Here is a 26,162-nt window from a genome sequence, read left to right on the forward strand (position 1 = left end):
TGTTGATTATATGTTTCTTCACCAAGCTGACACAGTGATAGCTTGATCTTGTTGTATTGTTGTTGTGTCCCTTTTTTTTTTTGTTTTTTTTTTTTCTTGTCTCTTTCTGCAGGTCTAGAAGCAGACTCTTGTTCAGTATTGTTTATTTTTGTGGACCCTCCCCCCCTTTTATCTTTTCCTTTCTCTTTCACCTCTGACTCCGTGTCTGGTCAGAATTACAAAGCATTCAAAAACAATAACAATAAACTTTTAAGTATCAGGCTTGACATTAAAAGCAGACGCTTTGATGCTCCACCTGAGAGTAAATCTGTAAGGCTTGTTACCAGCATTCAGACATCAATTCTGTTTGCTTCACAGCCAGACAGGACATGCTAATAAAAAAAATAAAAATAAAAAAAATTCAAAACAAATTAAATGTGGTAACACAATAATTCAGAAACAGTCATTAAGAAACAAGACAGGAAGTTGAACATTTGTTCTTCCTCACAAAATGGCTTTATTCATTTCTTTAATGTTTTTTTTAAATACGAGATTGCAGAAAGGATGGGGAACAGCTACAGATTTATCAGAATAGATCTCCTTTCCATTTTACAATTTCCTTGTCTTCCTGCATGTTAATGAGCGATGGTTAAAAAAACATCGATTGTTAATAGAAGGCATATGATTGTTAAAACAGATACAAACAGCAAACGTGCGAGATGAACGTTTAGGATAAAGTATAATTACAGTCTCAGCTTAGGAAAGGCATTATGTAGATATCCGAATTCTGTCTGATTCTGCAAGGTCATAACATTTTTGAATTAAGGGGTAAAAAATCTGGATAAACTGTCCTAAAAGTTAAAAAGGTGCACGCATCTTTTTGAAGCACTTATTTCTTCGCAAGGTATGCTTTAACGACACTGGTCACTCGGCAGGTGCTCGTGTTCGGGGATCCATTCAGATTGGCTGAAACACTCTGCAGCTTTCCTGTCACACTCGCAGATGAACATCTCACATTCATTGTTTTTGTCTGAGGAAAACAAATTTTGGAAATATTTTCAATCAAAAGGAAATAAAACACAAGTATTAGGGGGGGGGGGGGGGGCATTTTTTTAAAGTGAACTCACCAGTGCAAGCGATCTTTTTGTTATCTTTGTCACACGTGTAGTGGTAGAACTCGGTGTAAGGGTTGTCCAGGATGGGCCAGCACTTAGGATGTTGCATGGCATCACTGTAACACTTGTCATGAACTTGACAGCACCTGCATGTAAAACACAAACATAAGACTATGGATGTAGGACAAAAAAAAGTTGTGAGAAAACAAAGCAGCCAGATATTGACCTGTCCAAATCATCGACAGGTGTTCCAGAGCCTCCAAAACCACAGTAGCAGCCATAGTCAGCGTAATCCAGAGCAGGCCAGCTATTGGGCATCAGACACAGGATCATCTTCCTGAACTGGGAAAGGGCCTTGTAGTCCAATGAATGGGCTAAAGCGTGAGAACGCAACAGGATTTGAGCTTTAAATGTTTCTATCCCCCCTGAAAAAGCACAAACTAGCAGTTGCTGCACTGTTGTACTCACCTACAGAGAGGCCTACAGCCAAAAGAAAGAGAGTCTGAATCGTGTTCATCCTGGAAGGCAGAGGGTCAGTCGCAGAATGGCTCTTTATACACCGGGTATGGGACCTCACCTGTCAGCTGTTTATACAACACAGGGTCACATGTACTCTGTGACTCAACACAAACGGACATATGGAAAAACGAGGGATCATTCTCACGCCTTACAAAGGTTGGATTTTATGTTGTTTTTCTTCTAATCTTAAGTCGCCCAGCTGACAGGTTAGAAGTCCCTGAATGCACATATCAACACCATCACAGAGATAACTGAGATGGAACATGTGATGTTTGCAACACAAACGGTTTTGGTCCAATCTTTTCTCTATTGAAAATGTAGAATAACATTAAACCGACTGATGGTCCTCTGGAAACTAAAGTTTATATTATTCCTATTTAATGATTTCTTTTTAATGTTCTATCTCAACCAGAACTAGGTCACAGCATCAACAGACAGAGAACTGTTTGGATGAACAGAGATCACAGAAACAAAGTCACTAAAGTGAACCTTCCCTGGTCACAGAAAGTTGATGTTGGTAACTCTTCTTGCAGCCATTTCCTGTTCAAACGGCACAATGATCTGCCCTCGAAAGACATGCTAGTCATAATCAGAGATGTTAGAGATTGTACAATAGTGAGATAGCCATTCCATCCATCCATTTTCAGATGCTTATCTGGAGTCAGGTCACAGGGGCAGCACCCTAACCAGACTTCCCTCTGCACAGCCACTTGGGCCGCAGCTCCTCCGTGAGAATCCCAAGGCGTTCTCTGGCTAGCCGTGAGACATAGTCCCTCCAGCAAGTCCTGGGTCTTCCTTTGGGTCTCCTCATGGTTGGACGTGCCCGGAAAACTTCACCTGGGAGGCATCCAGGATGCATCCTAACTGTAAAGTGTAATGAACCACACATTTATTTTTCAGTGCCGTCATTTATTTCCATTCTTCCATCCTCCATCTTTCATGCTGCCACTTCCCGCAGCACCTCGCGATAGAACATGAAACGAGAAACTTCCTGAATATATACATTTACATTGAGTTAACAATCTCACTCTTACTTAAACAAAAATATTTATTTTCATTTTTAAAACATTTTGCCTAAACAAACATACAAACTGGAACATCAAGGCAAAGGAGTATTTTACGTGTGAATATGAATACATAGTGCAAGTTCTTTTGTTTTATTGGCACCACACACCCTCATCTAGTGCTCTTAGGAGTGCAAGAGAAGATGCACCCTTTTTTGTTAAATTTCTGGAGGTTTCTTCCTGTTAAAAGGGAGTTTTCCTCTTCACTGTTGCTAAATGCTTGCTTAGTATGAGGATTGCTGTAAAGTCACTGACACTAGTCAGTGAGTTGATGCGATTTGCAGGGTTCCTTAATATAGGAAACTTTTTTTCCGATTGGCTCAATTAACTGACCTGTATTGGAATGTTTACTATGTGAAGTGCCTTGAGACAACTCGTTGTGATTTGGCGCTATATAAATAAACTTGAATTCAATTGAATTAAACAGTCAGCAAGTTCTGTAACTTTTGTAGATTTCTAACTAATTACTAACTAAAACTTTTACATTGCGCCTTCACATGGCCCAAGGACCAAACAAAGCACTGCACAGTAGAAATAAACATAAAAAACAAACATATAGAACCATTTAAAAACCAACAAAAACATGCAGATAAAATCTAGGCGGGGCAGCAAAAAGTGCAAAGCCATCAGTTAACGGGACTCTTCCTGAATAAAAGCTAAAGAGTAAAAGTGAGTTTTCAGCTGGCTCTTAAACTTGCCGAGCGTGGTGGCCTGTTTAACTCCTGTAGGTAGCTCATTCCAGAGCCTGGGCCCCAGCACCGAGAAAGCACGACTCCCTCGAGATTGTAGTCTGTGTTTAGGATCGACCAACAGTCCTTGTTGTGCTGACCGAAGGCTCCTTGCGGGAACGTAAGGATGGATCAGATCTGCCAGATAACGTGGAGCCAACTCATTTAAACATTTAAAAACAAACACCAGAACTTTAAACGAAATTCTAAAAGAAAAGATTTTAGAGCATCAAACAGTGAGTGGTTATTAGTGACACAGATAATGGGCAACATGTTCAGATCAGCTTTACCGGCAGTAAATACAGAAGAGAGTGTGGTTAAAAACATGGCTTTATCAATACCATCTGACATGGCAAGAGTTTCTCCTGCTAGTGTACTTCTCAACATGTCTGATTTTCTTAGACTGCCTAAACAAAGGAAAGAATCTTCCAGTTTTCCCTATTAAAACAATGAAAACCCCTTCCTGTGTGCCTCCATCTGGTAGGTTGCCCAGCGACGCATCACTGAAGACAACCAAGCTCAAATCATCACTGTTATCAATGTGTCGAAACTTCAGTGCAACTTTCTCTGACTTGAGTTTCCGAATCACTTTGTTTACCTCATGTATCGACTGAACCGTAGCATTTTTAATGTTGGATGCCAGGCTACAAATATCAAACATAACATCTAGTCTCATTTGTTTAGCAACCCATAAAACCTGTCCTATTTTGGATCTGAGCTGTTCTCTCTCCGTCTCATCTAGTGGGTCGTCTCTCTGAGTGGCACGTACTGCTTGTGACTGAACAGGTTGTAAGTTGCCAACATAGCTGTGCTGATGCACCTGTATAATGTTTCCCACAGTAGAAATGTCCATGCCTACGTATGGGAAGCTCCCATGTTCTTCACGTCCCACATGGAAAGTAGACTTGAATACAGGAATAACATTCCTCACAAAATGTTCTGATCCTGCCCAAAGAAAATCATCAACATGACATGCCAGTACACCTGTTATTTCAGCCTGCTCATTCTGCCAGTAGAACACTGCAGGATCAACTTGTGATATTTTACCACCAGTGCTCAACAGGATTTCTTTAACTTTGTTATAGCAGTAGAGAAGCGTCTGCAAGTCCGTAGGCACATTTCTAGAACTGACGTAGAACTGTCAGGATGTTCAAATCCTAGAGTTTCAATATCTATTTTCTATCAGATGCCAATGCAGGAGATAGGTGCCTGCAGGAAACAATTGAGATGAATGATTATAATCAGAAATAATCATTAAACATAGGTTTTCATTTAACCACACCTTTAAAAGTTTCTGACTGTTCTGTGCAGATGCTAAATGATTTTTGCTAACATGTTACCATCAAAAGCAAAACAACATTTTTGTAATCATGACTAAAACAGCTTCATGAATTTGTAGATTAATCTTTAATATTCATGTTCTTAACATAAACATGTGCAAACAGCGTTTGTGGCAGTCACATTGTACCAGTTTGGATAGATTTACAAGCATGTCTGATATCTGGATTGTTTCTCATGATTCCTGCCAGAATAAACACTCTGTTCTGTCTCTGGAAGACACACAAAAGAATAAACTGAAATCAAATGGATTTGTATTTGTAACAAACCAAACTCTTGTCCACCTACAAACTAACAAGATGTTTCCATTCATCCAGCCATCTTAAATGAGCCAGTGATGAGACTTGTCAAAATAACTTAAAGACACACTCCTCTACTTTTACACCTTAAAATCATGTTTTTTGATAGGTTTTGGCAGCATACTATCATCTATTATGTTCATTTTCTGAACTGCGATAGTGTTATGGGGTCCCACTTCTGTTTTTTCCACACTGGAAGTACTGACTAAGAGTTGCTTTACGGCAGTATCGCGTAGACCAGCGGTTTAGAGGCTTGAGCGATGGCAGATCCACAAAAAGCTAGAAATCCCTCACCAGAGAACTCTAGGAAAAGAAAAAGAGAACACGATAGAGCAAGAGCAAAGGCCAGAGTTAATATTGTGCTGGCTTTTCCTCGCTGGAGAGCTCTTCTTGAAAGAAAGGCTACATCCATGTACTATGGACTCTGACCTAGCTGTGCTGGTAAGTACTAAATGTGTTATTGTGTTTGGTCGAGCATAAAGTTGCTGTACAGTCCTGATAAAACTATTATTTAAATGTGTGGAAGAGGAAAAAGTTTGTTTTCATTGTTTTGCCATTGACATTTTCATGGACATGCTTGTTACTGCGTGATTTTTACTGTTATGTACACAGCACGTTTTTGCCATAATTGCATTACCCAATCATTCCGATAAATTGATACTATTAATATCTTAATACTGTACCTTATCGCTGAACATTACTGATTGCTACTGATGATTTACGAACTGAAAAGCCGCTTGATGTGTTTGGGCACGAGAGTTAGAAAACCGCCAGCAAAACATACCTGTTATGCATGACAGAGATTTTACTTTGTGACAGTAACGTTACGCATCAAGCCTTGAGGGGGCGACAGAGAGTTCATATCTGCAAAGTTCAGGAGTGTGTCTTTAAAAGGCAGAAAAAGAAATTCTGAACCCCAAACGTATAATGTGACCTTTTGTAATAGAATCAAATCTGATTCAGTTTAAAATATGACAACATTAAAACTAAAAAAAGCATAAATAACATAAATTAAATGTCAGCATCTACTGGCCAAAACCGAGTAAGAATAATTACAATCACGTCTTCATTTGGTTCTACAAAATGTACCCGTTAATGTAAGTCATATATCAATATTAGTTAAATAGACGTAATAAGTTAAAATAGCAAAGCCTTTAAAAGGATCAAAAATAAGCAAAACTACACACTTAAAAGTAATGAAAAGTAGCATCAAACTCTACCCTGATCCTCCTCTAATCAGTGTTTTTACTTCATGTTTTTGATCTTTTTCCTAACTGAAATCCATCATGAACACAGAAAACATCACCTGATGAGCTGCTGAAGACCAACTCATGCAGTAAACTATTCAACTATCCCATGTGAGCTTATTGAACAAGATCAAAACGAATTAAAGGGTATACTTTGTGTCATCAGTGCACTATTACATCTAGAAAACCTCCTCTGATACAAGGTTATTGTTTAAGTGCAGAAAATCATAGATGAAATAAAACTAACAAGCATTTTCTCATGTCTGGACTGGAACGGTTTTCACCAAACTTCATGGAAACTAACTTTCACACAGAAAATAACCCAATAAAAAAAGATAAATCACTGCCTACTTCAAAAAATAAACCTGCTCTGGCCACAAATAACTTTAATAAAAGTGAACATAAACAGGCAAAGAGACAGAGAACCACAGCAGTGCACAAAGTGCTTTTGTCGGATAAAAATGTCAGAGACCTCTCTTTTAACGAGGTTATTCAGTTATCTTACTAACGATTATAGTTTGTTTCATTACAAACATTTTAGTGTCATATAAAACTATTTTTGTCACTATAAACTACCAAAATAATATAATAAACAGGTGAGCTGAGCATGTTTACTATCCTACTATGTAGAATAACTGCAAATACAAAATGTACTCAATAAAATATCAGATTGATTTAAACAGTGGTGCTTGAAAATTAGGCCAATATAGAATTTTCTGTGTTTCTACAAAACAGATTTGTGATCAGGCCAATTACTTGCCTGTCCTAACGGCTTACTTCTGAGAAATGATGTGTGCTCGAAGGATTATTTGGGAATTTGTTCCAAAGTTCAAGTGTTCCACCATAAGATGGCATTGATGCAGACATCAGCTGCTCATGTTTTAGCACAATTAGCAACAAGTAAAAAAAAAATGCTAAGGCCCAGAAATCGTTCAAATCTGACTGTTAACCCTCAATGAAAATTTCAGCACTAACTGCTAATCCAAGTTCACAGTTGAACTTCTCACACACATCTAATAATTTTACTCAATAAATGTTATTGTCATGTTTTCTGATACACTGGGTCATACTTTTAGTTTTCTTGCAGAAACACAGAAAACCCTTTGTCGTTCAAAAGCCTCCAACCATGGCTGTGCTCGTTTGACTTTGTTTTAAGTGCAACATGTTTTACATCTGACCTTTAATAAGTTTTTATAAAGGGAAACCACTGCTCAAATGTTAAATGACAACAACCCCCCCCCCCCCAAATATATTAACTTAAATATAATTAAAAGTTAATTATATTAACTCTATTGGAATTTTTCTATTCATACTTTATGTCTCACCTTAGTGATATTTGTTAGGAGATAATTGAGTACCAGCTCTGAATATTCGTATAGAAATTAACTTAAAAGCCAGATGTTTTTTTTTTTTTTTTTTTTTAATATATTGACAGAGAAACCAGTAAGGGTTTGACCCTACAATCTTTCTATTTCAGGGCAAAAAAAAAAAAAAAAAAACAGAGGTAATATTTTTCACTGTTAGAATAGCACACAAGGCTGGAATGCAACATACAGTCCTGCAATCAGATGGGCTTATACAGTAGAGTTGTGACGTACTTCTTCTTATAGCGATGAGTCGCACTAAGCACCATCACTCCATCCTGTGGAGGAATAAAAACAACAAAGAATTTAAAAGTTAAAGTCAAAATTCTCTGTTTGAAACTATATGCTTTTTGTTCTCATGAGATTTCTGCTGATAGTACATTGGCTCTCCTCCTTTCATTCGGGAAATCAACCCAGTAGGATGTAGTAAAGAAAACCAAAAGAATAGTTCTGCTTTGCAGTTAATCACAGTATGACACATGTTATTTTCAAAGGGAAGTCCCCAAAACCCCAATTTCCTGACATTTCCCAGGGCTGTCACAAGCAAACACTTGGCTCTTATCCTAAAACACTCCAAACCTCATTGTTTCATTTTCTCATTCTTTTCATGAAGTGTCTGTTGAGCCTGTTTCAGTCTGACAGCTATGAACCCATCCACTATTCATTTCAGATTTCAGCAGTTAAAATGTGTCTAATTAGATAAAATTTATATAACTTATAATCATATCTGCAAATTTGATTTATTTAATGCCACACTTAAGAATAACACTTGAATCAGTTCCTTTTAAAGTGGAGTTAGTGTAAGTAGAAACTTTACCAACTTGACCTGGGACAGCACTTTGCAGCCCTCTGCTGGCCAGAAACAACACTTAACAGTTGTGTAGAGTGGCAGGTGTCCTAGGGGGCGCTCTTTACCTACTTAATGGCTGTTAGCTATTTTCTCTGTCGCTAGCTAATGAAAGGCTAGCAGTTAGTTTTTTCAGTTCGCCGACCAGCAATAAAAAAACACAAGAAAAAGAAAAAAAAGTTTGCTTTTTTTGTTGGCATCATGGTGGAGCCTGGAAATACAGTCAGAGAGTAATGTCTTTGGGGATGAAGCAAAGAGCTAAAACCAGAGTGAACATCGGTGTGGCCTACATTACTTTGAGGAAGCTGAAGGAGGCCCTGAAACCATAGGCTGATGGTGACCTGGCTTTGTTGCTACTGAACTTGTAAGTAATAATACTTTTTGTCCAACAGTGTTGATCTTTTTAATTTGTGGTTTATGTTATCATTAGTAGGCTCATGTTAGTGTTAGCTCGTTGTTAGCACTAACTACAGCAGGCTGCTGCACGACTGTTTTTCACCAGTAGGGCAGAGGAGCAGGAAGCTGTTTAGTGTTACTTTAAAAATAGTTTCAGTAATGTATTAATAAAACTGCACGCATCTTTAAATATTTGACACTTTCTGATGTATTTGTTACAATCGTTCATCGTAACATTCAAACTCATCACCTCAGGTAAACTTAAAGGAAAAAGATTAGAAAACGACTATCTAATCAGAGTCTGGGTCTGGGCCCTGCAGTGTAAACTCTGCTCGTTTGATCTACCCATTTTTTCCATTTAGTCTGGAACTTCTGTCTTTATTTATATTCCGGCATGTGAGATCAGTTTGTTTTTCCGGTCAGAACGCTGCAACAAGTGCATTTATTTGTCCTTCAGTCATTTTTGGCCGTTTGTTATCATCGCTGGCATTTCTCCCTCGTGCTTTATGGGCTCTGAGCTAGTTTACTATCCACGGTAACGGCACGCACCTTCTAGGAAAAATCCAACAAAGCTGGTCATTTCTCACAATGCTGGCTGATGAAAGGACCTCAGAATCGTCACACTTTTGGTAAACTAGAAACTGTACCTTGATGGAAAGAGCGTAGAGATGGTTGAGCATGACGTGGTTTGGCTCTGGGAGTAAAGCAGGATCACACTGAAAGCAAGACATAAATATAACAAAACAGCAATCAGATTTGTGCAGAAAAATGATTTCTAATTACAGTAAGATGCTGTTATTTATCTAAATAAATAATGCACCAGAAGGTGAAAACAATAAGAACGGAGAATTTACAGCAGAAATATCTCAAACACTCACTGAAATCCCAGTGTCCTTGTTCAGGATGACCTGGAGGAGGTGAGGAGGGAGGATGGGTGGAGACTTGGACTTCTCGTCTTGTTTAGGAACATAAGCGTCCTGGTGATATGGCCCAGGGGGAGAGCTAGAAAGGTCTGAAAAAGGAGAACAGAGACAAAGAAAAACCCTAATTTAAAATGCTTTCTGTAAATCTAGGTGTTTTTCTTTTGTTAATTCCCATAATTCGACATTTTCTTACATGTTTATACCAAGAGGCCAACAGGGCAGACCTTATCTATGGCAAGTTTAACTGTATTTAGATAAAATGTACATTTGAACATGAATCAAATTTGTTTGACAGAGTTTTACATTTTCTCAATCTGGATTCTGTGGGGGGTGACAAAAAGGAAAGCAAGCCTTCACCGGCGCTCACCTGAGAGGTCAGAGGATTTCTGTGAATCCACCATTAGAGCATCAAACACCTCAAAGTCTGTTTTCTTCACCTGGATGACGTTGTTGACTGTGCCGAGGTTGCTGGTGATGACAGGCTGTAAAACATAACACAATCAGGTTCCTAAAGCTCACCTAGAAACAGACGAGACACTAACTTCCTCATTTATGCATTCTGGACTATAACCATGAAGTAGGAGCGTCAAATACACCCTCACGTGGTGCCAATGTAAAACATTGTTCCAAAGCAAGCCTGATGCAGGTCAAAGATTCTGGACAAAGACACAATGTAAAGGTTTTGTGTTTTTATTGATGTCATCATTTTTCTTTGTTTTTAAAGGTCCAGATGTAAAAATTTTTGGTGCTACCGCTGAGATCGACATCTTAGCCATGTCATGTTTTTCTTCTCAAACATTTTACCTGGTAAAATAAAAAGCAAGTACCTGAACATGTCTCCCTAAAGCATAAATGTTCCACTCTCTAGAACATTGTTCAAGGTTAGAACATATGATAATGTGTTTACATCACAGTGTAATAAAAACAGGCTCTGTCCTTGAAAAGTATGATTGCACCAGAAATGCTAAGTGCAATAACATTTCAGGTTATGCAAAACAAAACTACAGCTAATCACTGAGTGATGCAACAGTGAAAAGAAGCTGTTAGCTCTCCAGAGTTTTCAGGGTGGTAGCAGATCTGTAATGTGTTTAGCTTTAGAGGCCGAGTCTCCTTTGCGGAGAAGACAATTTCCAGCTTAGGATTTGTGAAATAACGTCTATTTAAGGTGGAACATTTTAAGATGCTGTTGCTTACCTCAGCAGGGTCATGTGTCCACTGGCCATCCACATAAAACTTATACTGATGCTCCCCTTCAGGTAGATCAACGATGGCTGCAAAGGTGTTCTGACTTTGACAGATTACAAAGAGGACCAAAAGTCAGTTTAGACTGTAAGTAAGTAAGTAAAAGTTTATTTATATAGCGCCTTTCTCAGATATAAATCACAAAGCGCTGTACAACATGATAAAGATCAGGGCAAATACCTCTAACCAATAAAAACATCAGAAAAACAATAGCAGTGATAAAGTAGAAAATAAAATAATGAGTATAAACAAAGTGAAGGTGTGAACCCAAACAAAGCCATCTTTTAGAACATTTAGGGAGGGAATGCCTGGATGAAAAGGTGAGTTTTTAGATGATTTTTAAAGACCTGTACAATGTTAGAGAGATGAAGATTTGAAGGTAGACTGTTCCAAAGTCTGGGTGCAATAGTCTGAAAGGCCCTGTCCCCTTTGGTTTTCAGTCTGGTTCGAGGAACAGCCAGGAGGTTTTCAGATGTGGATCGGAGGTTCCTTGAGGTGGTGTGTGGGGATAAAAGCTCAGATAGGTAGCTTGGAGCCTGGTTGTTAAGAGCTCTATAGGTCAGGACTAAAACTTTAAACTGTATTCTATATTCTACCGGGAGCCAGTGGAGGGACTGTAAAACTGGAGCGATGTGAGCGCGTCTGCTGGATTTGGTTAGGAGTCTGGCTGCTGCATTTTGGATGGCTTGAAGGCATGAGAGGGAGGTTTTGCTGAGACCAGTAAAAAGAGCGTTACAGTAGTCTAAGCGTGATGACACAAAGGCATGGATGATTTTTTTCCAGATCTGCAGTAGAAACCAGTTTACGGACTTTTGAAATGTTTCTCAGTTGAAAGAAACAAGAGCGGGAGATGGTTTTGACGTGTGAGTCTAAACTTAAGGCTGGATCAAAAATAACTGGACTTCTTTATCACATTTTCCAGAATAAGCCTGTTCTCTTATTAGAAACATATATGAATGTCTCCACCTTCGTATAAGGGGAATCTTGTTGGCCCAGTTGTTGAAGGATCCAGAGATATAGACCTCCTTTCCATCTCCAGTCCAGCGAAACACTGTTGGTCGATCTAGTGTCGGTCCTTTGTCTTCTGCCTCTAAGTCTTGCTGCCACGCGAGGAACTCCTCCTTCTCTAATGGAGCCTGGAACACACATTGAAGACCAAATTTAATAGCTTTTTTCCCAACATATTTTTCAGTGGTCTCTAGTTTAAATCAATGCCTCGTGAGTCGATCACTGTAGGAAAAAAGCTGTTTCAGGAAGTAGAATTGAGCCAGATGAGAGGTGAGTAGAAGATGGCAGGATTTGGAGTCTTATTTCCTGATATTTGGACATTTCACATCTGATTGGCTAACACCAACACGACTTTCAATCACAGACTCTGTTTGGTTTCCAACGTTGATGTTTTATTTGAACAAATAAAACAAGTCTGAAGGAGTTCTGCTGTGTTGTGGAGTCGCTAATGCTAACAGTTAGCTTCTACTAGCCAAGACATGGTGCGTCATTTGAAATCCCAGGATGTCCAAGGAAAGTCCCGCCTTTCTCACCTCTGATTGGCTGGAAGGGCACTCCTACGATAGGCTATTTCATGTAAGAGGAAACAGATTTCCCTCGCTGCAGGGTTTTTACGTTTACAGCCTGATCTTGAGGAGTTTTCTGAAGAAAATGTGACCTTATCGCTATAATAAACATCCTTTCCTGTTTTGCACAAACCAGTTTCAGTTTCTTTCATAAAATAACCTGAAAAATGTCAAAATGTGTCATTAGTTTAAAAATAAAGTATTAAATTCATTTTTATAGACTATATGTTTGACTCTGAATTATTATTATGAAGTGTGTGTTTCCCTGGCAGTCCAAAGAACCCAAGTTCATATTAAATCAAATATTCAAAGACCAATAAGGTTGATAATTCATATTTATATGGAATATCACATCTTATTGATCATTCAGTAAAAGTAACCACTTCCATCAAGTTACATAATAAATCTTGTTGCATCACACTGTAGACTGATTAGCTCTATTGGGGTTATTTTATTACTTAATTATTAGGTTGTCCTATGTCTTCACTTTAATAGGTTAAGGCTGTTTACAAGTTAGAGCACATCTCTCATCATCAGATTAAAAGTGTATCATTTATGGTAAATGGCCTGTATTTGATATAGCACCTTCTAGAGTCCTGGAACACCCCAAGGCGCTTTACAACACAATCAGTCATTCACCCATTCACACACATATTCACACTCTGGTGGGGATGAGCTACTATGCAGCTACAGCTGCCTTGGGGTGCACTGACAGAGGTGAGGTTGCCATACACAGGTGCCACCGGTCCCTCCGACCACAACCAGCAGGCAAGGGGGTTAAGTGTCTTGCCCAAGGACACAACATTTAATTTAAAGCTGATTTAGACCTACTTTTAACCAGTTTTCATTATTCTAGAAAAGAAACAGACCTGATGCACACAGCTGGGCAGAATAGGGCAGTTTTATTAAATTTTGTACCCAGGTAAGGCACATATGTTTATCCTATGTACTCTAATGCTTGAGAGCCAAGAGATATAAAGTAAATCAAACAGTTTGATAAATGCAACAAGATTATAAATTCACTTTTTTTTCAGTTTTTTATGAAACATAAAACATAAAATATTTTGCAAAACAGGACAGAATGGTTATTATAGCGCTAAGTTCACAATTTCTTTACGAAACTCCCCAAAACAGCTTTCTGCTGGTGGCAGGACAGTCTGCACTTAGCGAGGACAGACTGTTTGGTGCTAAATGAAATAGCCAATCATAATAGAGCCTTTCTAGCTAATCAGAAGTGAGAAAGGCGGGATCTTCCTTGGACTTCGTAGGATTTCAAATCTGGATGTTAAATCAACAACAGCCTTCCCCATTGCAAGCCAAAATGGGTGAGTCCATGCAAACTTGACATTGTCTCGTGCAAATGTCACTAGCTTTTCTAATCTGAGTTTCACCCATTATTTTTTTCTATCTACAGCTAATGCAGGAAATAACGGTAGACTATTTTCACATTTAGCCTGCTTTTTAAACTCAGAGTGACCAATCGTATTAAAACAAAAATGGTTTCTCAGTTAACTCCGTCTTTTAGGGCAAGATAATTATATAAATATGAATCATTTTCTTGTATTTTGTTAAGAGTTGTGTTTCAAAAACAAGTATAGCGTAACCAGCATCTCCCCATGAGACAGAATAAATACCTTCATATCTTCTCCATGAAAGATATCTGCATCCTCTGGGCTATCCATTAGGATCTTTGGCCTTTCTCCTTCTTTGATCCCTCGGCTGTCCCTCCGCTGAGCCTTCTCTCCATGACCTATGGCAGCTCTCTCGCTGCTCGTGTTTCCCATGGTTTTGTTTTCTTGTAGGATGTCACAAGGTCACTGCAAGTGAACCAAATCAGAAACTCAGAAAACATACTTCAACAATGAATAAATCATTGATAGCTGCTGGTGAGAGTTGGGGAGGAAAGACTCAGCTATAATATTACAGACTATATTTTTAAATAGCATATACTTGTTTATACTATACATGCTCATAAAATAACACATATAAACAGAAACTGGAAAGTTGCAGGGTGTTTCGGGACAGAAATTCATATTTTGAAGAGTTCAACTAAAATGTTTTGTTAGATTCAACCTGATCCTCACATAATATACCTCCCAGCATGCCATTTCCAGGAAGCACCATGATAATGGCTATAAAACCTGCCTGGGAACCATGACACTGGGATTATCTAGTTTATTCTACGTATGATAATGCTTAGTCACTGTCTGTCACGTGATCTACAGGTCATAAACATTAATGGATTACTATGGGATGCTTCTAATGGGGAAAACTGTTACACACAGATTGAAAATGACATTAAACCTAATCAAACAGTGTCAACACCTTAGAAATAAACGCTGAATGTGAGTCTATAGCTGAACAGTGAAATCACCTCCAGGTGACCCATATTGTGCCTGTTTGCAATAAGGAGAGATCACAAAGGCTCATTGTTTAGAATATGCGAAGGATATAAAAATAATATTTCTGCACAACATTAATCAGCTGCAACAGTTTATGCTAAAATATTAGGAGCGTATACAAAATGTGTTTGCATGTGACAAAAGGTATAATTTGAGCTAAAGAATTAAAAAAAAACAGCTTTAGCAGTAAATAATGTTACGTAGTAATCTGCTGGTAAAACTTCGTTGACGTTTTAGCAACCTGAGACCGTGACAAACCAATAAAAACATTAACAGAGTTTTATAAAGCTGCAAATAAAGCACCCGATGCTAATACTTCAGCATTTTCACCGTTAACTCATACAGAGGTTACAGCTAACATTTCACTGAAGCTAGCAACCAAAGGTTATATTAGCCCTACTGGCTAAAGACAGAGGTAATAGGGATTCACAAGTGCAAATGGCAACTATGAACACAAGATGACATTTATGGCATTACCTCAGAAACGTTAATTATAACAGATACCGGTCTCATCTGCTGCATTTTACTGGTGTCGACAACATAACTGGGTTCTTCTGCAGCTAAAAGATCCGCCCCCTGGACACGCATGCGCACAATAGGTGTGGGGAAAATTCTCTCTATATATAATATATAATATATCAAATTAATTTACTTTTTACGAATGTATCATAAATAAATAAAAATGTATACTATACGTTTCTTGTTCCGTGTTTTTACGTTGTTATTACAGCCAAACGTCACGTTTCAGTCAAATGGAATGTAGTTTGAGTTAGCGTCCACTAGAGGGCAGCGTAGGCCAAGTATTATTTTCAAAGCAAGGCTGTTTTTCACATATACAGTATATCCAAACATAGAAAAGGCTGGAGACTGTAGTAACACCTATTTTCATTTTGTTTTATATTACAAATGACTGGCTTTTTAGATGTCTTCAGATCACTGTTTCTCAGTATTGCTTTGAGTCTCCAAACACAACAACACTCACTAATCCAGCAGATACTTTCTCAGACTGCTCCGCATAAGCAAGTTGGACAGAAATCTGCAGGTGATTTTCAGGTACCATACCTAACTTTGAGAACATCGTAACATATTCCAACACATTATGGTACTCTGGCTGGCTACTTAGCTGCAAACTGGAGCACTCACTTTTGAGGACATCTCCAGCCTGAGACTTCTCAAGAAGGGCAGTAAAACACTAACACAGCACCCACACAAACATGCAGCTTGGGAACAACCTGTTTGTTATTCTGAGAGGTGACATGGGACCTTAAAATGGTAAAAAAAAGACTAATTGTGTGTCTATTAAAGCTTGTTCATCTGGGCAATCACGTCATTAAATAACTGCTAATTCTCTTGTGCATCTTTATTGACAGTCTGCAGAGTAACTATATTAGATGACATTGCAACTTGCTCAGAGCATGTGTTGGAAAAAAGAACACACAAATAAGATCACCAAAAGAATGTCTTAAAACTTATAAACTCTTTGTCGACTTGTGTGAACAACATCATATTATGACATGTTTTTTTATTAGGTAATAAAATAACATGACAGATTTAAAATCTGCCTTTGCCATCAGTAGATCTTCTCCCAGAAGGCAGAAGCCATGTATAGGACAGAGCAGGTTTTTGAAGAAAGTACCAACCCTAATACTCCATCTTCACGCTTTCAGGCTTTCTGCTTGATGAGAGTCTACAATAGTAGTCTACACCAGCATCAAAATGTTCTGATTTGCTCGTTTTAACTGGTTATATGGGTTATTACACAGTTTAAAGTTATAATAATGTGGCAAGGTAGAGAAACAAGGCCCCAAGTGGGATTCGATCCCCAGACTCCCAAGTGAAAGTCACGCACATCAGTCAGCCAAAAGGACATCCCCTTGGCCAAGCAGCCAGGGCACATGATCAATCGGGATACAGTGACAGCACGCTCACACTGTCACAATAATATTATAAGTATTACATGGTAAAATAAGTTGATGTATTCATAAATTTTTATTATATCATCTTTACTTTACTAATTTTTTTCACAGGCCATTTACCTCAAATTTATATCTGCTCTTTGGAAATTCTAGAAGGTTCTGGTGAGTGGACCTGAGGGCTCGGGTTGGAGCATAAGGCTTTAACAGTTCAGTAATATAGGGAGGAGCTTGACCATGTAGATCATTGAAAGTTAGTCAGGATTCTAAAATGAATTATAAAGTTAACGGGGAACCAGTGTAGAGACATTAGAATAGGAGTGATGTGAGCTCTTCTGTTTGCTCCTGTTATGAGACTCGCCGCAGAATTCTGGACCAACTGAAGGCGGTCAAGGGCTTTTTGGTTAAAACATGTGAAGAGTGTGTTACAGTAATCTAGATGGGAGGAGATAAAGGCATGGATAACCATTTCAAGTTCATGTTTTGACACCAACCTTTGCAGTTTAATAACATTTTTTAAGTGATAAAAACTGTTTCAGACCATCATTTTTGAGTGGCTCTCAAGAGACATTGATTAGTCATAAACAACACCCAAATTCCTTAAGTTTTACTTGACGGCAGAAGTTAAATGACCAAGTTGTTGACTAATCATTGGAACCATGCACCATGAGCACATCATTATGAGCAGGCCACTGGTGCATTTTGACTCACCTACTAAAAACATTTGTCAACCAGGTCCGTTGAGGTTCCACCGAGTTCCTGCTAAACGTGACTTTAGCTCTAACCCAGTGATTTATGTTGCAGAATCCACTCAGCTGAAGAGATTTGAGGCATTCCAAATATGAAGTATTCTAAGTACTGTGCTCAGCTCCTATCTTGACTCAGTGAGGAAGGAAAGAACGAGTACAAGTTATTACGGGGGGTGTCGGTAGGTTCGCTGGAGTTTTTGACAATTAAATTAAAATTGCGCCCACATTTTTTAAGTTAAACACATTTCTTTTAACAACGGTAGTTTCTGCTTCAGCCCTCTCCCCCCTCCCCCTGCGCAGCGGCCACAAACTCACTGATGCGCCTGCAACCTCTCGGAATTCCTGCTGCTCTAAACATTAAAATAATTATTTCATTTTCTATTCCTCACTTCTGATGACCTTCAATGGTGTCTGTTTGTTGCAACCACCAGGTACAAAAACTATCTTGTTTTTATTTGACTATTTTTCCTGTCCTGTCTGTTTATTATCTTCCTGCATCTCCTCTCAATCCTAAAGAAAAACTGCTACCTGGCTTCATATATATTCACCTTATGAGTTACCTTTGAACTGCAGTTCTAAAAGATCTACCGACCGCAAAAACAGCGGAGTGCAGCTGCTCGCCGGCCGACTACAATGGGACCGTTTTTGCTGCGGAGTTCGTGCCTGAACGGAGCGGATATAGTGGAATTTTGAGGGTGCGTCACCGGAGGACAAAACAGGTGATGTGCCTCGCTCCGCAGCGAAACGCATCAGGCACAAATAAAAGACAGAAAACATTAAAGGAAATGAGCCGACATGAACGATCGCGTGTTTAATTTGTTTTTGAGGTGGTGACACCTGATTTGGCGGTGCTCAGGACGCAGATGTCTGGAGCGCATCAACGATCAGACCTTTGCATGCGCAAACTGGTTAAGATTAGGATGGGGGTGAGGGGAAGGTAAAATTGCAAGAGGGAAAAGGTCACAGTTTGGTTAAATGTCCGTTTTACCGCCAGTGTCAGTACCGACGCTCTGGCACAGCGCGTCGCCTCCGCCTCCCGACGCAGGGGCTCATCACCTGCTGTCTTTTCCGAGGACTGCATCTTGTCAGTCATTATCACGTGACAGCGACTAGTCGATGACAGGCATAAAAAGTCGCTACAGAGCCGTGAAGTCGACTAGTCAACTAGTTCATACAACCCCTAGTCTGTAGAGGATGGAACTAGAGTCTAGCTTCAAGTTTAAAATGTGTTTCCGAGCCAGTTCCTTTGCCCTGTGAGTGGATCATTAGTGTTAGCTGATCATGTCACGTTAGCGATAGTTGTGTTGCTTTTGCCCCTTTAGTATTACCTCACACAATCTGGGTGTTCTGAAGTCTCAAGGAACTTCAGTTAAATGATCTGTTAGCAGAGTGATGTGATGCTGCATTACATGAAACAGCTTTTCATCTAAGTTTTTCTCCACTAACTACAACAACATTTAATTTTTCTATGACCCTGAGACATTCACAAATAAACGTCCACTCCTAAAAAAAACTCACAGCCTCCTCTGGTCATGGGATCTGTGGAAACTTGGCACTTTGGGCACTTTAACGAGGTGCAGAATAATAATAAAACATTTAAAATAAATAAATAAAAGCAGCTCAAGCAGAGATGTTTAAACTAAAAGAAAGTTCGATTTTGCTGGATGATTTCAATGCTGAACAATTTACATTTCCTGTGGACCCATTACCAAGAATGTCACAGTAGAGGCAGCCCTAATTTTTGGTATGACCAAAGTTGATTGCAGAACCCAGACAGCGATCCACAGCAGGAATTCAGTTACAGAGGTTTACTATTTCCTTGTCTTGGCCTTTATGTCTTCTTTTACAAGCCTAGACTGTTGGTTTCAGCTCAGCGTTGAGAGTTTAAATGTACAATTCAACGATCACCATGTTTGTGGTCATGCAGAGCTGCACATGCATGGCATCTTCTAATGAGGTTGGTGGTATTTTATTAAATGTCATCAAGTTAGTTTAGTAGGAGAAAAGCAGCTTAACTTAACAACTCTGAAAGCAGACAGAGATAATTGGCTCGTGTCAGCTGCAGAGTCTTACTGGGTTCTAAAGAGAAGGTTTGCCTCAGTGGTGGAGGTGGAATGTGATTATTATTTTTCCTTCAGTTTTTTTTTCCAGCGTGCGGGGGCAGGTCTTAAAATGTATCAGGGGAGATATAGATGGATGCTTTGCTTTTAGTTTCTATACATCAAATTACAGTTAGCAATAGAAGGAGAAGTTCAGTGAGGGATTAGGTTATGTGGATTTTTTGTAGTTTTTTTTTTAAGTTGGGATATAACATTTCACACAAAGCCAATAAACTCATTTAATCTTGTTTTAAAATCTTTCCACTTCCTCTGTATCAGTGAGTGCCTCTCTCAGGGTTTTCAGCTGCGTCGTATCAGATCCTTGTTGTCGATTCCTTCGACTCATACTTTTTGGATTCAACTCTTGAATTTCTTGCTTTGGCAGCATTTTCTGTTAATAAATCCTCCTCATTCATCATTGTCACCTGCCAACCATTTTGCATTCTTGCATTTGCATCCTACCTCTGTTTTCTTGGCTGTGACAGGCTGTCCACGCAGGCTCCTTGAATCCTCATTTTGGTCGTGAGCAGCCTGATTTACTTTGCGATGATATGATCTACTGACATTTTGCAGTGACCCCATGGTGGCACCTCCTCACCAGGTTGTACTCCTCATTCATCCATTCATACACATTCACACACTTATGATGATAAGCTACGATATAGCCACAGCTGCCCTGGGGTGCGCTGACAGAGGCGCCCCACTATTTAATTCAGTCATTTGTTATTCTTCCAATCGATTACTAACCAAAACCTCATGCTTTATGCAAAACATTAAATGATTTTTAGCATACCAATCTTTACAGAAAACATAAAAGCCCTAAAAAACTGCACATAAAATATATTTAAAAAACTATATTCAGTTATCACTTAGAGCAGTAGTTCCCAAACTTTTCAGCCTGACCAGCAGATGTTACTTCATATTTTTGCATTATTTAGAAATTTCCATTATATTTGGCAAGTTTTTATTCACATATAAATATATATATATATATTTTCTATATGCGGCGCCTCTGAAACGGGTCAAGTTCGACATTTTTGGGGAAGGAAAGACAGGAAACCGGACACGAAAACAGAGCGAAGCTCCCGAGATTTTCAGGATAAAGAAATGTACTGCCTTCCGGTTGCTTTACTTTAAAAAAAAGTTACTAACTGTGCGGCCCCATGAGAAGTTATCACCTAGCTAGCGGTCTCCTTTGTTTTTCAGGTCCGTATTGGCGATTATAAAACGGACAGAACACAAACCTTTTGGAGCCATGTTGTAGTTTTCTCCTGCTTCTTGTTGCTCTGTCGGTGACAGCAGCTCCCCTGCTGCTTCGCGTCTCGTAGGAAGGGCCAAGCAGCAGCTTACACGAGCAAGACGTGCTGCTGCAGTAACGTGCTGCTGACGGCTCCGGTGGAAAGAAGGGGTTTTGAAACAATTGCATAACATCCTCATCAAAATCATTTCTCTCCCACAATGCATGTGTTTAGTTTTCCTGCTCTCAGCAGTCTGATATTTATTCTGATAACGTCACTGGTTGTACTCTAATCTATTTTACACTGACACATGAATAATGTTTCAAAGGCTTCAGGACAGCAAAAATTATATTTTCCTTTTCCATCTAATCTACAAATTTCTCGTGCAACATAAGCCACGTTCGTCTTCATCATGTAGAGAGCTCACTGGGATTTGATTTATTCAGAGACCATAATTTTTACTTTAATTATAAGCAGGTGAAAGGGTCAAAGGTTTGAAGGTGTGGTTTACTCGTTTATTAATACATTTTCAGTGGTTTCTAGTGGGAATGAATGCCTCATAAGTCATACTTGAGGGGAGCTCAGATGTGCCTGTTTCAGGAAATACAATTCAGCTGGGGAAAGAAGCTTCTGATGACAGGCCCTTATTTTCTGACATTTGGACATCTAACTTCAAATTGAATAACAGCAATGCAACTCTACCCCTGTTTGCTCTTCAACACTTCACAAATAACACAGGCCTGAATGAGTTCGGCTATGTGGTAGAGATGCTAATGCTAACAGTTAGCTTCCACTAGCTGAGACATCCTCTGCTGTTTCCTGAATGCTAAACCAACAACAGCCTCTCCCGTCACGAGTCAAGATGGGGGAGTCCATGAATTTTCAGTGACAGTGTGACATAGATCTGTCAGGCTTTTCAAATTCTAGATTTTCCCAGTCTAATTTTTATCAGAAGCTAATGCAGAAGACAGATGTAGGAGACTATTTCTTGAATGAAAACTCAGGGTGACCCAATATAATCTGAAATAATCATTAACAAAAAGGGTTTTCAGTGTTTCACACCTATAGTATGGTTGGCTTGTAAACAGGTTCTTATTTCTTTGTTATGTTGACTGTGGGATATATTGGGGTTTCCAACTCTTACATGCACACTTTGATAAGAAGAAGAAGAAAATATCATTTCTATAACGCCTTGCAAGATAAAAAATCACAAGGCGCTTCACAAAAACAAAAAATGTAAAAATATAAAAAAGCATTTAGAAAATGTTTCAAATATATTTAAAATGAGCAAAAATAGGCAATTGTGGTTAAAATAAATGTTAAGAAAGAGAGAGAGTGAACAGGAAAGAGGGAAATCAGTGGATCCTGAGGAAGGTGGAATAGGTGGGGAGAGCAGAATAAAGAGAGAGTGGTTGAAGAAGGTCATACAAAAGCCAGCTTGAACAAGTGAGTCTTCAGCTGCTTTTTAAAGGAGACCACTGAGTCCACTGATCTCAGGCTCAGGGGGAGAGAGTTCCAGAGTCTGGGGGCCACAGCAGCAAATGATCTGTCACCTTTGGTCTTTAGCCTGGTGTGCTGCACAACCAGTAGGCTTTGATCACTGGACCTCAGGGACCTGCTGGGGGTGTAGGGACTAAGAAGATCACCAATGTAAGATGGTGCTTGTCCATGCAACACATTCTCACTCCCACTCCGCGTCAAAAACAAACGCTTGGTCAGCCACCCTCCACGTCAGACCCCTGACGCCAAAAGTGCCCTTTTTCGTTACTTATGTGCGAAAAGTGTTTTTTAAAACGTTACTCTCACTGTGATCAAGTGTTTGTTTCCCCTGCATTCCGACTGTGAATTTTCATATTTGCAGCCCAAGGGGAACGTTAGAACATACCATCTGGCGAGGGGGAGGTTACAAATACTCTACTTTTAACCTCCACCAGGGTAGTTGAAACCTCCCCCTCGCGTTGGCTCGGTCCAAACTCGACCAATGACGACGCGGCTCCCGCCGTTCACTTCATAGAGCCAACTTTTAGAGCGATCGACACATCACTAACGTGTTAGCTAGCAAGATGGTTAAAGTTAGGATAGGGGTGAGGGGAAGGTTAAATAAGAGGATAAGGTTAAGGTGAGGTACAATGAGCTTGTTTGGTGCCCTGGCTGCGGACAACCCATCGCGTCAGTGTAACACTGCATTGGGATCTGCAGTCAAATAAGGGAAAAACCCCTTTTCGCACATAAGTAACGAAAAAGGGCACTTTTGGTGTCAGGGGTCTGAGGTGGAGGGTGGCTGACCAAGCGTTTGTTTTTGACGCGCTGGGAGTGAGAATGTGTTGGTCCGTATAAGGCCCTATAGACCAGAACCAGGATCTTGAAATGAACCCTGAAGTTGACTGGCAGCCAGTGAAGCCGGAGGAGAAGCGGGGTGATGTAGGTGTGTTTGGAGGACTTGGTCAGAAGCTGAGCACAGGCATTCTGAACCACCTGTAGATGGTTCAGGGAGGTTCTGCTCAGACACGTGAAAAGAGAGTTACAGTAGTCTAAGCGTGAGGAGATGAAGGTGTGCAGAACTGTCTCAACTGTATAGGTTTACTGTGCCAAACAAAAAAGAGTACATAAGTGAATACATAAGAGTACATTAGTGATTTTTTTCTAGTTCAAAAGTTCTTAAGCCATAGAAATCCATAGGTCAAGAATAAAAGTAAAGTCATGAATAACTCTATTTGACAGAAATGTCATATGGAATTGTTTTAATTCCAAGGTGACAAGTCTCCTGCTGATGTGTTCAATATGGTGAAGATGGAAAAAGAAAGTGGGAAAGTGGTCTTAAAACATTCTTATTCAAAAGTCACAATTAGGTAACTTAAAAAGAAAAATCTCAAAGTAAAATAAGTCTTCACAAAGTTTTATATTCAGGACTGCCTTTCAGGTTCCAAATTCAAACAGCGCTCACTATTGAAGAACTGTCAAAATCCAAAAGCCCCATAACACAGAAGATGAAAGACATGGAATGATTTATTTTTTTTGTTGTTGAAGAGAACATTTTGAATCTTCAGGCACAGCCTTACTTACAGGCACATCAAACAATTTTATTTCTAAAACGCAGAAAAAACACGCCACTTCATAATATAGGAATCACCATTTTTATTATGCTCTTTGCTAGTTTTGCCCAGATGTAAAAATCAAGGTTCCTTAGAGAAAATGTCTTGCATTATGTTCATTCACTTTAGTCTTTAAACATGTAATAATGTTACACTGACGGGTTTGGATAGTGGGCATCAGTGGTGATCAAACATGCTCATGCTATATTTATTTATTTACATTTCTTCACTTATTTCTTTTCAATCTATACATGATGTGTGGATAATGATATCTCTGTAGCTGCAGAGCTGGAAGTTACACCACTAAATCACAATTTTTCCATTGGTGCAAAAGATTGAGAACCTTGTGTTTATAATAATTTTTAACAAAAATTAACTCTAAAGAAACCCAAAACAAGGAGCAGAGTGGTTTTCGTACTGGTCGTGGAACTGTGGACCCGATCTTTACACTTGCTGGGGTGCTGGAGAGAGCGTGGAAGTTTGCACAAATGATCCACATGTGTTTTTTGAATTTGGAGAAGGCTTATGACCGTGTCCCCAGGGGCACCCTATGGGGGGCGCTCCAGGAGTATGGGGTGGATGGCCTTTTGCTGAAGGCCATTCAGCCCATGTACCAGAAAAGCATGAGCTGGGTCCACATAGCTGGCAGTAAGTCAGACTTGTTCCCAGTGAGGATTGGACTCCACCAGGGCTGCCCTTTGTCAACGGTTCTGTCCATTACCTTAATGGCCAGAATAGGTGCAGTCGTGGTGTTGGGGGGGTGTTGAGTTTGGTGGCAGGAGAATCTGGTCTCTGCAGTTTTCTAATGATGTGGTCCCCCTAGCATCATCAAGCTCTGACCTCCAGCTTTTGCTGGGTGACATTGCTGCAGAGTGTGAAGCAGCTGGGATGAGATTCAGCACCTACAAATCCGACGCCATGATTCTCAGCTGGAAAAGGGCGGCTTGCCAGCCCCAGGTTGGGAGAGAAGTCCTGTCTCCAGTGGAGGAGTTTTAGTATCTTGGGTTCTTGTTCACGAGGGAGGGAAGGAGGGAGCGGGAGATCGACAGGCAGATTCGGGCAGCGTCTGCAGTGATGCGGACGCTGAACCGTTCTGTTGTGGTGAAGCTGGTGGAGGTGGCCATGAAGAGGCCTGTCTGGGATGCCCTACTTATGCTGCCCCTGCAACCCGGACTCATGTAAGTGGAGGAAAATGAAAGAGCAAACAAATGAATGAACACAAGACACAATTCTAGGCTTCTGAATGTGTGCAAATGTTCAGCATTTATTTCAACAAGACATATCTCTCTGACCAGCATGTTTCCTTTCATTTCTCTTCTTTATTCATTATGATGACATGACACACAACCTTCATAAACACTACACAATGCCCAGTGATTTAAAAGGACGTCTCATTTACAGGCCATCGTTTTATAGAATGCTTTAATAATAGAACTTCTCATTACAGGTTCTTAAATGTTTCTGCTCGTTAGCAAAGGCTAAATATATACATGTGTATATACGTCTCACGTTACACTTTCCTTTCATTACAGTGATTATGTCAAACAATAATTAAAATGCATCTCATTCATTTGGCAGGTGCAATTGGTGTGCTTAGGGGGGCACAAGCAATTTTCACCTCATCGTAGCGTGACTCTCGAGAGCGCGACAGGAGCAATACATACTCTATGGTAGTGCATATATACAGGGTTAACTTTCATTAATGTTCACTTCTTTTTCACAGTTAGTGTTTGAGGACAACACAGGTTTGGAAGAAAATGGGAGGAACAGAGAATACATCATACAGGAATAAATACAGCTTTTTTAAAATGCATGTTAACTGATACTGGTATGTGTAGCGGTTCTCTTATGTTACGTGTGAATAGCAGGAATTGCAATGGCCTCTGTGCCGCGTGTTGAACTTCTTAATAGTGAAGCACAAGCCCATTATAGCGTCATTGATTTTGAATAGAACAATGGCACCCAAAGTGATGAATACTTGAAAGAGTAACAGCCTGTCTCATTAATGCACTCACATGATAGGTGTGTTATGCA

The 26,162-nt window shown here is 39.6% G+C and overlaps 2 protein-coding genes across 2 annotated transcripts; both read right to left on the reverse strand.

Annotated features, from left to right (window-relative positions):
• Positions 1-472: 472 nt before the first annotated feature.
• LOC107396450 (phospholipase A2) lies at positions 473-1,678 on the reverse strand. Its single transcript, XM_015976204.3, has 4 exons — positions 1,563-1,678; positions 1,321-1,468; positions 1,107-1,240; positions 473-1,009 (listed from the first exon to the last, which is right to left on the reverse strand). Exons 1-4 carry the CDS (start codon positions 1,609-1,611, stop codon positions 891-893), a joined length of 450 nt encoding a protein of 149 aa, XP_015831690.3. The 5' UTR covers positions 1,612-1,678; the 3' UTR covers positions 473-890.
• A 6,041-nt stretch (positions 1,679-7,719) lies between these two features.
• On the reverse strand, positions 7,720-15,640 carry prkab1a (protein kinase, AMP-activated, beta 1 non-catalytic subunit, a). The gene is made up of 8 exons (XM_015976212.3): positions 15,515-15,640; positions 14,270-14,452; positions 12,028-12,197; positions 11,014-11,107; positions 10,187-10,301; positions 9,775-9,908; positions 9,544-9,612; positions 7,720-7,931 (listed from the first exon to the last, which is right to left on the reverse strand). Exons 2-8 carry the CDS (start codon positions 14,417-14,419, stop codon positions 7,854-7,856), a joined length of 810 nt encoding a protein of 269 aa, XP_015831698.1. The 5' UTR covers positions 14,420-14,452; positions 15,515-15,640; the 3' UTR covers positions 7,720-7,853.
• Between the last annotated feature and the right edge of the window lie 10,522 nt (positions 15,641-26,162).

Source organism: Nothobranchius furzeri, chromosome 6, assembly GCF_043380555.1.
Source record: "Nothobranchius furzeri strain GRZ-AD chromosome 6, NfurGRZ-RIMD1, whole genome shotgun sequence".
NCBI classification, from domain to species: Eukaryota; Metazoa; Chordata; class Actinopteri; order Cyprinodontiformes; family Nothobranchiidae; genus Nothobranchius; species Nothobranchius furzeri.